Source organism: Oryzias latipes, chromosome 24 (genome assembly GCF_053564925.1).
Source record: "Oryzias latipes strain Hd-rR chromosome 24, Olatipes_Hd-rR_3.1".
Classification (NCBI taxonomy): domain Eukaryota; kingdom Metazoa; phylum Chordata; class Actinopteri; order Beloniformes; family Adrianichthyidae; genus Oryzias; species Oryzias latipes.
In genome coordinates, this window is record NC_136260.1 from 13,847,806 (window position 1) to 13,863,857 (window position 16,052).

A 16,052-nucleotide genomic window follows, 5' to 3' on the forward strand; every position below is an offset into this window, starting at 1 on the left:
ACAGGGCAAATGTTTCTTTCCACAGACGTTTGATGCACATATTTTTGTGCATTTCTTCATTTATTGATGCAGATCCACTTCTGCAATGCATTTTGGACATGAAAGACATTTCACACAATAAAAAGGTGGTAGAAATGAATTTATGCTCAACATTGATTGATACCAAGGACATTTATCTTTTTAAGAATCTCCACTCTGAAGCATGGAGGTGGCAGCATCATGGTGTAAAAGTCAGGTGCTATGGGAATATTAGCATCAACCCCCAACTTTTCAGATTTGAAGGATAATCCGGAAGTATGCTGCAGTTCCACAAATGACCACAGGAGGCTGGTTGCCATTTTTTGTTAAATTTTGTCTCCAATCTTAGAAAAGTCAGAGTTTTAAACCAAACAAAGGGTTTCTACAACTTGATGCCTGAAGGGGGCGCTGGCCAACACACTATAATAGTTCAGCTTTGAAATAACCACACTAATGATTAAGTATGTGAAAAAGGAGTGGAACCCCAACCTGAAACTTGCTGAGGGGACAAAAGTCTTCTCGGGTCTCTTTGGAGGGAAACTTGCAGGTTTATTTTTTCCTGGTGGGAGGGGCTTTTTGGGTGGGACCACGGGCGCCGGCTTGTGGGTTTTGATATCTGGAGAGGGCCTTTCCACTGAAACACAGGAGAGAAAACATATTTAAAGAACAGGATGTGAAAACAAGAAACCAAGAAGATACTGAAACCTGGAAAAAAGGTTTTCATTTCTGCAATTCATTTTCTGGAAGAGGAACACTGCGGCGAGTCTGACGTATCCAACAAAAGAAAAGGAACAATTCTGATGCTCAGCAAAGCTATTTCTGTTCATTTGTGATGAACTTCAATGACCGTTCTTGAACTGACTTTGTTCCAAACTTTGACAGATGCCTTTGTTTGTTTTTTATTTTAAAGGGTAATTTTAAAAAAGTTCTACGATGGAGTAGTTAAATTACAACTTTTTAAATGATTAGTTCAAATATATTTGGAAAATTCAGATTTTTTGACTATTCCCATAAAATGCTAACTCCATTCTTCATCATTTTAAAACTTTTCTATTAATTTTTTAACTTCATTTTTGTAAAATGTTGACATTTTTTCTCAGAATTTTACAAGTTTATCCGCATATGTTGACATTTTTTTCCTTAACTTTGATCTAAACACAAAAGCCGAGGAAAAAAAAAAGTCAAATGTCTTTCACTGAGATTCCAAATGCCTCCTATTTCTATCTGCTCCTTTGATCCTTTTTCTTCTCATTTACCCTAAAGGTCTTAATGTTTAACACAACTTGTCTGCATTCCTTTGACACAACAGACTGAGATCTATTTAAAACCACCAACTGAGATCAGTCTGAGGCTTTTTCCTCGGCTTTGTCATTGTGTTGTCAGTCGGAGTGTTGCACTCTGCCATGACTCAGCTGTGCCACGCTCCAGGGCGGAGCGAGCTGCACGCGCTGCTGTGCAACGCCGCCGCCGTGCAACGCCGCCGCGCAACGCCGCCGCTTAAAACAGAAAGATGTTCTGCAGAGCATCTCAGCACTAAAGGATGGAGAGAGCAGCTGATGTTCAGAGGAGATGACGGCACCTCCACTGCAAACCAAAGCGCTCAAAATGAGGAATTTAGCTGAAGGTTTCCTCCTTGTTTACTGTTTGAGACACTGATCATGATGATCCAGAAGGAATAGAAAGAAGAAGAAGAAAAAATAAAATAAAATAAAAACGGAAGAAGCAAAAGTGGGGGAAAAAATCTTGGAAGTTTGCATCAAAACCAAAGAACACAGACAAGCAAAGTACAATTAAAGATACGAAGAACAAAAAGAAGCCAAAGTAACAGATTTATTTAAAAACTTGGACAAAACAAGAGAAAATCCACAAAAATATGAGGAGGAGTCAGCAAGGAGAAGAAAAAAACTGAAGTATCAGAAGAAAAATAAAAAAAAGCAGAAGACACTGAGGAGAAACCAAAGGATTTAGAAGAAAAAAGAGAAGAGCAAAAGAAAAGCAGGAGCTCCTAAAGAACAAGAATGAAAGAGTGAGATTTCACAGATAACTGACTCAGACGTTGAGCTTTCATTCTCCTTGAACTGGGTTTCAATCTTCTTTGGATCAACTTCTTTTCATTTAGCACCAAGTAAACACTTGGAGATGTTGCTGAAGTAAAGAAAAGAGAACTAAAAATCACAGTTTAGCTCTCTAAAATCATCTGTCCAAACGTTTTCCTGCTTAAAGCTGCAGCTGCTGCAGGACAGTCGCCTGCTGAAAGCTTTAAGCAAAGATCTGCTTCAGCCCCAACATTCACCAGGAACTGAATGAAAGAAGCAACAGAATCAACGGGTCTGAAGACTCTTTCCCTCTAAAAATGAATGTAGCCTGCAGCACCACCTGCTGCCAATCAGGATGTTTAGTGGATGTGACCTGCTGGGAGCAGCAGATTTTAGGACACGCCCCTTCTGGAAGAAAAGCCTCACTCCAGCCATCGGCCATCGGCTGGAGTGAGGCTTTTCTTCCAGAAGGGGCGTGTCCTAAAACCTGGGCGGAGGGTTGTCTTTACCTTTCTCCTCAGGCTTGATTGGATGAGGTTTCCTGTCAGTGAAGGGGATGTCTGGCCTCGGACCTGTGGCTTTTGTGGGTGGAGGGGGTTTCTTCCGTTTCTGCAAATGAAAGGTTAAAATGTGCAAAATGATTTAAAAAAACAAAAACAAACAACCAAACATTAAATGCAGATAACTCTGTAAATATACATGACAGACTTTGGTTCAGTCTTCTACTGCTTTTTGCATATAAAAACAGCCTAAATGTCATAAATCCCATTTAATGATGAAAACACAAAGTAACAATCTCCACTTGAAACAGATTTTGCTTTTAGGTTTTACTTCATTCAAACTGAAACTCTCAGGAACAGTTGTTTTTAAGAACAGATCCGATTTTTGGTTCCTTCAAATGCTCCATTTTCTCAGCGTCTTCTGAACTGGACATCGGGACTTTTTGGTTTTTATCTCTGCTCATTTTTTTCTAAACCCTTTCACACCGGAGACGCCTAAATAACACACACTCTTTGAAATGGCGCCACTTTTACACGGTCAATGTGAATCAGCTGAATCTGGAGCAGAGAAAAGCGGATTTTCAGTCCGGCTTTGCAATAGCAGCTACTTCAAATGAGAGCCAGAGGGAGCAGAGAGCGTTTGTTTTTGCCCATGCTTCGATCCGGGCCCGCTTCACTTCAGAACCAGACTTTGATCTTCTGACCGCTGATGTCTTGTGTTTCTGAATTTCTTTTTTGTTCTGCGTTTTGGAATAAAAGCTTTGACAAACACAGCGTCTTACCGGGTCCAACTCCTGCTTTGGCGAGGACTTTATGGAGCCTCTCGACATCAGACTCTGAAAACAGAAAGATCCGGTTCCAGTGAAACACAGCAGAAACTCAAGAGAAAAACGAAGACATTTCATTCCAAGCACCAACAGACGTTCAGAGGAAGTAGAGGTTTGAGGAGGAATTCATATAAAAGCTGTACATCACACAGATTTAGAGCTGGGTCTCATCTCCCAGGTGTTTTGTAAACTATAATTACAGGTGACTGTGACAAATGACTGTCAATCATATAACTCAGATATTATCTGATATTATCTAATACTGTATAAATCTGTACACAAATCTGAAAAAGCTACCAAAACATTTGCTTTCAGAAAGTCGGTATGAGCAGAAAAACGCTAAATATACGCTTTAGTTGTTCTTTTCATTTCACTGTCGCCGTTTATGTTTAAATGGAAATTTTGCTTTTCGCTAAGCATTTATGCAGCATTTAGCTTCAGGGTAAAAATCATTGCATGTTTATAATACTAGTGACTTGTATTTTTCAAAAGAATTTTTTAACATCCCCCAATTTAAACATTTTCTTTTGACTTTATATCGTTTTATTTTTTGCAGCTTTTATTTTGTAAAAACCTTTTAACAAAATTGAAGAGGAACCTTGAAACCAACTCGAAAAAGAATAATAGAAAAAAAAACTCAATTTTTGGCACAAAAAACATCTCCATAAGCAGGAAAAAATTTTAAAACAGACAAATTAAATAAAGTAAAGATGGTTATTTTTCCCTCCCAGATGATTAAACAGACGTGTTTAAATAAAAAAAAAATTGAAGCTTCATCTCACCTCCCTCTCGGTCTCAGAAATGACAACAACAAAGTTATCGGGGAAAACGCCTCTTTCCCCTCCGATCTCGCCTCGCCACCAGCCCGTCTCCCCCGTGTCCTGACAGTCAAACAAAGTAAACGTCGACATTTAGGCTCAATGATGAATCCTCTCTCCATACTTATACCCTCCTATTTACAATCCTACGACAGCAAATGATCTGGTACTTTTAGTAACAAGCACTTCCCCATAGTGTCCACTAGATGGAGGCAGAGGCAATGCAGGCAGTAGAAGGAGATGCTTGAAAGCCTTTTTATTTTTACCTGGACTAATGCATTATTATAATAAAAATACTAAAAAATAAATAAACTAAAAAGAGTGGCTAAGGAAAAGAAAATTAAAATAAAAAACATAGAACTGAATAAACTAAAATGCTTATTCAGGATTATTTTAACGTATTTACTTTATTTCAAAATAAAAGTTTAAAGATTACGCATGTCAAGAGGACACAAACTCAAAGAATAGCTAATTGGAAATCCTCCACCTGACAGGACAAAAAGAAAAATATGGAAATTAAAATCAAGAACGGGAAAAAACTGCTGACAATAACAATTAATGAATTTTTTTTTAAAAGACATGAAATGGAAATGACATTTTTGGAAAAATCTGTTGCTTTGTTTGCAAAAAAAAACTTCATGTATGCAAAAAAATTAATTACAGTAATTACAGAGTTTTTAATTACTAATTATGTTTTTTGGATTCTAAATTTATTGAAACTGCTTTTCTTTGTGTTTTAATTTTTCCTACACTAAGCAAAATAGAATTAGAGAAAAGAAATCTATTACTATCAAGGCATTTTAAGTTCCAGGGAGAAAAGTTACAGAAGTTCTGGGATTTTAAACACACAAATACCAAATAAAACACAAAAAAAGGCAGAAATTCTCATTCTTTTCCCCCCAGAATCCATTGTAATTCATTCTGCCTCAGTTCTAATACAACACAGCCGTTGAGCAAAGTTTATCACCACCACATGGAGCAAACCTTCAACCTAACTAGATTGTGAAACCCTTTAGTTTCATAGCCGATTCTGGTTTGTTGCTCCGCTGTCAGGATTGACCTGCAGTGGACGTCCCTCCTCTTCATCACTAGTCACTCCTCATCCCTGCCAGTAAAGCCCGTCTGTCGGCATGTGCCGCTGAGTCACAACCACGTCAGTCAACAGAGACGACCCAAGCCAACAACAAGCCTGAAGCGGGACGTTGCTCAACAACTCCTCCATGAGCGTTGTGATGAAATGCAACATGGAAGTTTTTTCAAATATTTGCAACAAACTGGACTGGGTTCAACCAATAGTTAAACATATTTGCAATTTTGATTTATCCAAACCAACCATCCATTGTTCAGTCAAGTTGTTTACTGTGTTTTATACCTTTAAAAAAAGAAGAAGCTTTTTTTGGTACAAATTTCAAACTTTCACAATAAAAGTTTCAGCTTTGTTGTAATCTGGTTTTAAAACCCTCATTTAAAAAAAAGAAAAGATAGGATCAGAAAAAGAAAAAAGTAGTTATATAGATTAAAATTGGCTGAAATAACAAATCAAACTGTAAATTAGTGAAACTAAAGACACTCATTTCTAAAAAAAAAAAGAAAAAGAAAAAAAAAAAAACAACAACAATATTCTTAATTAATGATAAAGCAAAATTTGAGATAATGGAAACCAAAAAAGCAACTAAAAAGATAAAGAAGCATTTAAACTCTGAGCTCATCATCTGTTTCTATTTTGTTTTTCCAGCGTCAGTGTGTTTGTAACTCCGCCCACTAACTCACCTTGCTCAGTATCTGGACGATGTCTCCCTCTTTCAGGCTCAGTTCATCCTCATGAGTTCCTTCAAAGGCAAACATGACCCTACAGAACTCCTTCGCCGATGGAACCGAAACACTGGCATCTGTTAGACAGAAACCACAGCAGATTAAAGAAAACCAACAAAGTCAAAGTCTAAAATAGATTTTAAAAAAAAAGATTGACATGTGAGAACTGTGGATTTCTAGATCCCTGGATTACAGTATGTATATTATAGAGCAGAAAAAAACCACAAAGAAAACTTCAGGACAGAATGATTAGCGTCAATAATCACTTCTTTAAACACAGCTAAGCGGTTCCTAATCATGACACTTCCTCCACTTTATCCTGATGGTTTTTTCATCTGAATAGCAGATGTTATGTGCGACTGTTGTATCCTTCTGTTTTTCAGCATCAGCGTCTATCTATGCTGCTCTTTGTATGAAGCTTTTGTGAGAGCAGCCTCAGAAGTTTAAAATCAGAACTGATTCTTTTGGCTCCAACTCTCCAGTCAACATCTGCTGGACGAGGATTCATTTCTATAACCTGAAGATGAACTAAATACAATCACTGTTTAAGGATATCCAACTAAATCCAATCACTAATTGCATTAAGTACAATCCCGTTTTTTACCTCAGTTCCTTTTTTCTATCTGGTAACATTTACCAAATCCGTCATTTAACTAAACACAATAAAAGATTCAGGAAATGTTACCAAATGGAAATTAAATTCAAGCGACCAAAAGTCCCATTTGACTTAAAACTTCTTTTTAAATATTACAGTTTTAATAAAAGCATAAAAACAAATCTCAACATTCCAACTTTTTTTACTTTTATAAACATTTTACTTTTTTGACAATATAATGTTGTAATAAACTTACTAAGGATGCTGCTAAAATCTAGCTGGACTTTCGTGCTACATTCACACCGGGCTCACAAACACGCATTCAAGAGTCTATGTAAACAGGCGTATTTGTGCATTTTGGGCTTGTGTGTTGAAAACTCCTGCATTTGCGTGTCACTTTGCAAGCTTCTAAGTGCGTCTTCAGCCTCTGCGTACAAAACATGCCGCCATTGAGTGTGCGTTGAAAGTTACACCAGTTGAACTTCGACCAATCAGGAACTCTGATTTGGTTATGAAGCTATTCAAAGAACGGAAGTACCAACCGTTTGAAAATTGATCACAAAGGAGAAATGAGTATAAAATGTCTACAACCTCTAACTGCCTTTAGATAAAAGTCATTGATGAAAAATATCCCAACTGTTATTCCCATCATCCTCGTAATATTCATCATCATTCCTTAGATTGTCCCTGTTATCCATAACTTTCTCCCCATCATGATCCTCTTTAATCCCCTTTATTCTTATCATGCTTTGGATTCTCCCAGCTATCCATACCCCTATCTTAATCTTCAATCTGATATCCCATCATCGGCTCCTTCCCACGGTTCGTATCGTCTTCCTCGCCTTCACATCGTCCCCCCTCATCCCCCATAGTAACATTGTCATGCACTGATCACCGCTGGAGCTGTTTACCTTTGAGTTTGGCGTCTGCCTCCGCCCTCGGTGGCTCGGTGGTGTTGGGCGGGGTGGGCTTTGCAGAGGATGGTAATGATGGCACTGGCTAAAATGAAGCAAACCACACAGATGGGAGTGACTCACTGGACTGGATGTGTGACGTTTCGGCATCGGAGCGGATTGACGTGACTTCCAAATCAAAATGCCCTCTAATGGATGGATGGGGTCATTAATCGGGAGGTTAGCGGTTCAGGACAGGAAAAATGTTGAAACACAGAGAAGGGAAAGCATGGATGGCGCTTTAAGGCGCAGCGGGCGGGGCTTTGGCCGCCGCTGGGAGCAGACAGCTCCAATCCAAAGGTTTGGAGCTGCTGGGAGGGGAGGACCATGTGGTGTGATGAGCAGAGCGGAGGAAGCAGAGTTAGTGGTGAGGCAAAGTGAGAGCTGTCGAGGGGAGGAGAGAAGAAGGAGAAGGAAGACGTTCAGAAGAGCTGCTGCTTAGGAAACCCATCTTCAAGACAAACCACTTTAGGGCCTTCATGTGTTTCTGTGTGTCTTTCTGTATGATCTTGATGCTACATTTGAGAAATCCTTCTTTAAAGAAAAAGAAAAATCAAACATCTAGCTCCTTCAAGCAGACTGGAAACCCTTCCATGGGGGTTACGTGGGGTCAAAAAAGACCCTATGGGTTTTGATTCTTTTAAATCTTTCATCTAGTCCTCATAAAACATGTTTGTTACATGAAGCCAATACATTTTTTAAAGACACATTTGTACATTTTAAGAAATTGTAGCTTTTGTATCACTACTCCACTTTTCAACAAGTGGGGTCAGAAATGACCCCAACCATTTCTAAATGGGATCTCCTGGGAACTCAGGAGGTCATTTTTACACAGCAACTCGCATGCAAGTATTTTGATTGTAATCGGGGTCGTATGTGGGAGGTCAGGCATTCAAGGGTCAAAGAACCCAGACCCGTTCTTCAGTGAAAACATGAACAAACCTACATGTCCAGCTTTTGTTCTTCATCACCGTTTGCCTTCATAAAACTCTTGTTTGGAGAAAGAACGCCTCGGACTCTTGTGGAGCCACATTTATTGATCTCCCCCCCCTCTTCAACATCATATTACCCAGAATCCCTTCTTCCTCCTCTGTCTGAACATGTCCAACCCATTTCACTCTGACTTCTCTGCACTCATATCTTTGGTGAGCTTTTCTTCTGATGTTCTTCTTCTTCTTCCTCAGGAGAAGCTCAACACCTTCAGCTCCTGATTCTTCATTTCCTCTGACTCTAGTGTCTAAGGCCAACCTTTGTTGGGTTTGTTTTAAAGTCTCAGCTAAACAAAGCCCTTCTCCGCTCTCACATCACTGAGAGCAGCAGGACAAACAAAGCTTTACCTTCATCTTCTTCTCGTCTGTTTCCGGACTTGGCATTCCTACCTTTAGCTTGAAGGACGACTCTTTGAAAATGTCTCCGTATCCGAATCTTTGGACCTTCTTGGGCTGGGCGATGGCTCCGCTCCCGGAGGCGGACTGAGGTGAGGTGGGGGTGGTGGCTCCATCTGTTCCACTTCCCTCTGAGAAGACACAAGTGTCAAAGAGGCCTCTATGATCTGCTACTAGTGAGTAACCATTAATCAGATTAATAGATTTCTATCTCTTAGATCCAACCAGATCCATCCATCTGAGGCAAGTTGTAAATTGACTCTACCATTATAAAATCATTTCAAAATTGTATCAATCAATTATATCGATATTGGAAAATACCATGTGGATTTAAACTAGATTGGATTTTGCAAGAAATACGGAAATCTTCACCTGCACTGTTCAATACCCAGGTATTTATCTCTGAGTCACACTGGATGAAAGGAAGAAAGAAAATAAAAGCGTCTAAAGGACGTTTGAAAGTGGAGGAAGCCAGACAGACGAGCAGAGGCCAAGCATCCCCGACCCGTACGGTGGACCCATCAGGATTCTGGTACCGATTGGGTAGAACAATATAATGCTCCAAGCAAAGTGCTGGAGGCGGGGCAAACCCTTTTGACAAAATAAAGATGGATAAAAGAATCTTAATACAGATGCTACAAAGAAATTTATGACTGAAAAAGAAAAACAAAACTCAAGCTTAATAAAAAAATAAAAATAAAAAAACAGTAAACTATTTTAGTTTTTTATCTATTGTTCTGCATGTGGTTTTCCTTTGAGGTGCTTTCATAAATAACGCTGAGGTTTAATATTTGCGTGTAAAGGTTTTAAATCTGTAATCAATAACTTCCCTGAACACCTTTTTCCTTCAGAGATCCTGAATTGGTCCAGCCAGCGGCTACATGACGTTCGGCGGTGAGCGTCTAAACCTGAGCCTGAAGCCTGCAGAGGCTCATTTCAGGAGGGGGCTCCATGATTTCGCTCTCATTGCAGGTTGTTCCTGCTCTCCAGCAGACATCTCAGGAGGGTTAGGATTCATGGCGTCTTTACCGGCGTCATCAGGGGTGGCGTCGCTGGACTCCACGTCCTCTCCAGCTGCATCCATTTCTTTCACAAAGTTGGATGGGAACAGTCCAGATTTGCCGTTCAGGCTGCCGCTCCACCAGCCTTCCTCCACCTGCGTAGAGACAATATGAACAAAGATCAGCTTGAACGACTTCAGCGACAAAAACAACGTCTCCATCTTCAAAGCATTGTTCTGCTTTGACTCTTTGTTCTGTCATCTCCACATGTTGACTTGTCAACATCACATCAATCCAGTTAAGTTTAAGCGCTAAAACACAAAGCTATAAAAGTGAAACCTGCTTTTTGAAAATGTTTCAGTGTTTTTTAATATACACCGTTCGTTTCTTCAGCGGTTTCAGAATGAAAGCCTGAAATATTTGAGGTACCTCCTCTGTGATTTCGATGAGGTCTCCTTTTTTAAGCTCCAGCTCGTCTTCATTCTGCGGCTGATAATCGAACAGCACTTTGCAATGCCGCTTCTTGGGCTCTGCAGGAAAGACAGGCTTTGGTCAGAGGAGATTCTGTTGTAAAATAAAAAGAAACATTTTCCTTTCTGTCTCTCCCATGAGGCAAAAGCAGATAAAAAAGATGGAATGAGGAATGATCAGAAAATCAGAAATTAACTTTCATACAAAAAAAAGTGTTTAGAGTATAGAAATATGTAAATACATTACGAAAACCTAGAGTTGCAACATTTATATTCAGCGGGGCAAAAGAGTATTTATTCAGCCACCAATTGCTCAAGCTCTTGGACTCAAAAAGTCTCTTCTGTCTTTGTTAAGTCACAAGTCCCATTTAGTCATGCACACAGTCACTCACACACACACACGCACACACAAATGCGTTCAAACAGCCAATGACAGACATGTTTTCACACACGGATGCATTCACGTGAACATGCAGGAACAAAAAAAATGGGAAAAATTAAAGTGAAAAAAATCATGAAAAAATGAGTGAAATAGATAAAAACTATCAGGCAAAAATAACAGACAAAAGAAAAATATCTTTAAAAAGAAATGAAGCAGCAAGTGCTCTTATTTATCTACAAACGTTTCAAGAAAATAAACAACATACATAGTGACACTGCAGCCCAGCTCCAAGAGACTGACGGTGATCATGACGCACTGACAGCAGTGGAAGCTGGACTTGATAATAATAGTCAAAAGACAGCATTCTGATCGTGTTAAATACAGATTGCTATCAAGAATGCATTGAACAAATGGATCGAGCGGCGCTCGCATCAGGGGAAACTCCGGCTGACATCTTTCAGCAGGAATGGACACGTCTGAGGTTGTAAAGGCGCCGCAGTTCACGTCAGAAGACAGAGATGAGGCGATATTTGGAGCCAAATCTCCCAGACAGCTCGAGAAAACGAAAGACAAGAGACTGTTCTTACTCTTTACTGTTGTGGGAGGCTGGAAGCCGCCGGTGGGGAAGCCTATCGTGCTCATCCTCTGGACCAGGTTGGCAACGTGGGCACTCTTCTCCCTCTTCTGAGGCACGGAGGTCTCTTCTTTCGGCTCATGTTTCGTCTCCTTGACTTCTTTGGGCTCCTTCTCCTTTTTTATTTCCTAAACAACAACAAATGGAAAGAAAAAACCATGAACAAATAAAGCCAAGGAAACAAAAACCAAAGAGAAAAAAAAGGGGAAGAAATTGAAGAGTTCCGTTTTGTTTCAAAGTTTGTATCCCCCGTTATTCGCAAGAAGCTCTAAAAATAACCCACGATAAGTGAAATTCGCAAAGTAGTAAACTTTACTTTCTACAATTATTTTAGATGCTTACAGCTGTAAAACTCCTCACTAAACACGTTATCTACTTTTCTCAGGCAAACATTTTCACAGTTTTCTCTCTTGATTGAATTCACAAAGTTCAAACCTTCTCAGAAAAATAAATCCAGATTTATATGGAGAAAGTAAAGCTCTGATTGTGGTAGAAGATGTATCTATTTTGTAAACTGAGCTTATTCTGTATAGTATATTCTGACACAGCATGGAGGAGATTGATAATTGTGACGTTCAACATCTCAGCAATTGGGAACGTCTCCACCCGGGCCAGACATGCCATGTAAAAACAACAAAGACCTACCCCATTTCATTCATCACTGAAAAAACTTACACCTGCATGTTTGTTTGGTCTGATTCCACTCCAGCTCCAGAAACCAAAAACACAACCGGTATGGACTAATAATGAATTAAGAATGTATTTGATGTTGAATGCTCTAAGTTAAATTTAAGATCATTTTGAGATGTGTTCGACATGTTAAGTTTTTTTTGGAAATGTTCAATTAAAATTCTGATTTATGTCTTTTAAGGGATTCAACCTGTCATGTTCATCATTTATCAGACAACTATCTGCCAAAGTAGATGAGTGATGGAGTTGATTCCATGTCCTTTGGAAAACATGGTCAATCGAGTCAGACGGGAGCTGGAGGAGACCAAAAGACTCGACAATAATTGTCTACAACCGATCAGGACGCAGGACAGTGCGCTGTGTTAATTGTATGTATGTCGAAGTGTCATTGGGCAAGACAGTGAACCCCACCTTGCCTCTGGTGATTATAGGTCTGTGCCAGTGTTTGGCAGAAGAGCCGCCATCAGTGTGTGAATGTGTGGGTGAACTGTAAAACTCTTTGGGCCTCCGAGGAACGTAGGAACACACTATACATGTATACGCCATTTAGCAGCTTTGACATGTCACTGACCACACTTGCACAATGCTGCTGGAAAGTTTGGTCAAGCCACCTCGATTACAGGAACCAGACTTAGAAGTGAGAAGCAAATGTCATAATAATCCACATGTGAAAGCTCATCAGTAAAGATGCTGAAGGATTGGAGAGAAATGTCGAGCAATGAATTAGATCAATTCTAGATGGGGCGGCGCTCTCTTTCCTCCGTGCTTCCCTGGCCTCTGGCTCTGGGGGCCTTGCGGCGGCCCTGCTGGCCCTGGCCTGGGTGGCGGGCTTGGTCGCCCGGGCGGCGGTTGTTCCCTGCCGGTTCCCGTGTGGCGTTGGGGGGATTCCGGCTGCCGCTGCTGCTGCGGTGGGGGTCTTGGGGTGGGGATGGCTGGGCACTCTCCCTCCTTCTTTTCACGTTCCACCATCCATTTTAGAAGAACATAAAACCTCACCTGAGCACTGGTGTTAGCTCACCTTTGCACTAACAGCTTGCATGACTGAATGACTGAAATATTTCACACTAGTTGGTTTTAAGGCATAAGTATGCGTGTGTGAACACTATCTGTTTTGTGTACATATCGACAGGTGGACATTTTTGCAGCTAGCAGGTGTGTTTATAACATTTGAGTGTGTGTGTGGACGGGCCCCGCCCTTTTTGTACTGCATTTGAACCTTACCATAATGATTAACAACCAGTAAACTTGTTGCTGTATGCTGCTTCATGGTCTTATCCCCCTTCCCCTCCTATTATCACCCCCTACCCCCCCCCTCTCTCTCTCTAGCGTCCCTCTCTCTTCTTCCCCTCTTTCCTTTTCCGTCCGGTCCAACACCAAAGATTTTCAGACATGATTGAAATTAATAAAGTTTGGCCTCAATTACAAAAGGGGTTTATCCAGACATACCTTTGGTTTGTCAGAAGATTAATAACCCCTCTTGTTAAAGCAAAATATGTCCAACACAAGAGGCCCTCAGTTCTCGTCTGTCTGCCCAGCTGTTGGACAGGACAAGTTAAAAAAAAAAAAAAAAGATCAATTCTAGACACACACATGAAAAATGAAAAACTCTAAAATAAACAAAAGGCACACACAAAAAACATGCTTGAGAAATCAAAATAGAATCCAGTAGAAATAAAAATAACTCCTGGGTTTTCTAACAAATTTGTTTTGGTAAATGTTAAGCTAGCTAAAGAAAGCTATAAGAATTTGAAAAATTATAACAACGCCCCAAATTCTACATTACCTTCCTAACCTAGCTATTTTCAGAATGTTGCTAAATGCCATGGTAACATAAGAATGTTTTTTTTTTTTAAACCTTTAAACCTTGCAAGTTAAGTTTTAAAGAAAAATTAGTTCAATTAAGTCCAACCTTCATTATATAAAAAAAATGAATACTAGTACATAAAAAAAGCTTTATATTGTGAAAAACAATAAAATGCTTAAGTACCTATTAAAAAAAATCTGTTGTAGTTTGATTCAGAATGGAAATGGAGGGAAAAAGGAAAGACTACAGTTTTTTCAGACCATAAGGCACGAATACAACTTTTTATTTTCTCACAAATGATTTACTCATTCTGGATGTGCTTACTGACCTGGAGCTAGTTTTCTGTGGATCTGAGTGCTCAGCAATCCGTCCAAATGTTTCAGTACAACTTTGGTAAACTATAAAGTCCTATCGCTTGATGGCTTGTTGGACCTTTATGGCTCCTGTAGTCAGGACCCTGGTGGAGTCATATTTCAATTGATTCGCCAAATGTGCTTCATAATCCCAAAACTATGGAACATAATAAAAAAAACAAGGGCCAATGTTTGTTAAAACATATTTAACTTGACTGTTTTCACAACTTAAAGTACTTCAACTCAAAAGTAGGGCTTATTTGTCATTATGATCAATCGTTTTGGTGGTTGTTTATCACACATGGGATTATATCGGCTTAACTTCTTATACCGGTGTGTTGAAAATCTTTGAAGTACCAAGACTCTTCAACCGTTTCTGCTATTAACCTGTGGATTCTGAAGCGGAGAAAAGCAGCGTCGTGTCGATATGCTGAGTCACCTTTCTCCGCATCAATCGGCTGCTTCACGTTGACCGCGGACATGGCTGAAGAGTTCCGGTACTTAAAAGAGCGTGTGTTATGAAGGCGTTGTTGGAGACATCTCATGTTGAAGTGCTTCAAATTACATGCAAAGCAATTATTGCTTAAAAGCTTTTTTTTAAAGCAAAAACAATAAAGTATCGCTTTTAGAATTCTAACGGACAAATCTATAACTTTGACAAAAGTTCTAACATTTTTTATTAAAATCACTAGCTACACGAAAACTATTTTTTTATATTTTAAAAAAATTGCTTTAAGAGTGGAAAATTCAGTCATAAATAAATATTTAAACGAACTGCATTGAAACGTGAATTAATTCATCAAAGTCAAATCAGCAGTTTGGCTGTGGTACCTTCAGACCCACCATGTTTGAATGTAATCAACAGTTGTAGCTAATGAGTTACTTTATTTAAGTGTTGCTATAGATGAACAGAAATGAACTTTTTTTTTTTTAAAGCTAAACATCTTGAAAGACACCAAACAAGGCGCGGTTGCTGCAGCGATTACTTTACAGCCACTCAAAGTAAAGGCAGCTCTCTGTTATGAACCCAGACGGGCAGTAAAACCGACGACACCTCCGCTCAGGTCCGGGAAACTCCCTGATGATAACAAAGTCCACCACACACCTTTACTGAAGAGTATTTAAAGCATTAGGGGGGAAAAAAAACTACAAAATGATCATTATTCTAGATCATCATCAGTTCCAATTCTTTCATAAACATTTTGTTTGTTTTAAAATGTGTGTAAGGTTTCAAAATCTCCAAATTTATAAACTACCTAAATGTCTAAAAAGGGTTCTTTTGCGGTAGTGAAGAGGAAGATGCACCCTAAAATAGTTTGGTTAAGGAAATGTGAATGACCTCAGATCTGCTCCTTCAAGCCAAATGTTATTACAAAATGGAACTATATTAAACATCGTAGCACAAACTACAGCAGTGATGCTCAAAATAACAAATGTAAATTAAATATTGTGCTGGAAACTGTTGCTGACAAATTTGGAGTCATCTGAAAGAGGAACGCGAAATTTAAATGTGAGGTTTGGACTGAGCTCTCACTGCCTGTTAAGAGGAAGATGCTTGAACTGATAGACTTTTACTGAAGCTCCAGTTTTCTCTTTTGTAAATCTACAGCTTTTAACAAAGACTCAAAACACGGGTTTACCATTCCGTTTGTGGAAAAAGTAAGTGCAGGGTGAGTGGCCGAATGCTGCCTGGGGTGTCAAACCATTTAGACGGATCAATGGCTCTAAAAGAGATCTATATAAATCAATTCCCTCTAAGAGACGCAGTAGAATC

At 39.4% G+C, this 16,052-nt stretch overlaps 1 protein-coding gene across 2 annotated transcripts in view; it reads right to left on the minus strand.

The window, feature by feature from the left end:
- cd2ap (CD2-associated protein) overlaps nucleotides 1–16,052 on the minus strand; it is a 55,768-nt gene that overhangs the window by 16,138 nt on the left and 23,578 nt on the right. For both annotated transcript variants that reach the window (XM_023952734.2, XM_023952735.2), the window contains 10 exons: nucleotides 11,385–11,559; nucleotides 10,375–10,475; nucleotides 9,974–10,100; nucleotides 8,939–9,075; nucleotides 7,518–7,605; nucleotides 5,970–6,088; nucleotides 4,164–4,262; nucleotides 3,337–3,390; nucleotides 2,564–2,663; nucleotides 508–652 (listed from right to left, as the gene is read on the minus strand). In XM_023952734.2, the coding sequence (XP_023808502.1) occupies nucleotides 508–652; nucleotides 2,564–2,663; nucleotides 3,337–3,390; nucleotides 4,164–4,262; nucleotides 5,970–6,088; nucleotides 7,518–7,605; nucleotides 8,939–9,075; nucleotides 9,974–10,100; nucleotides 10,375–10,475; nucleotides 11,385–11,559 (1,145 nt within the window). The remainder of the gene's footprint in view (nucleotides 1–507; nucleotides 653–2,563; nucleotides 2,664–3,336; nucleotides 3,391–4,163; nucleotides 4,263–5,969; nucleotides 6,089–7,517; nucleotides 7,606–8,938; nucleotides 9,076–9,973; nucleotides 10,101–10,374; nucleotides 10,476–11,384; nucleotides 11,560–16,052) is intronic.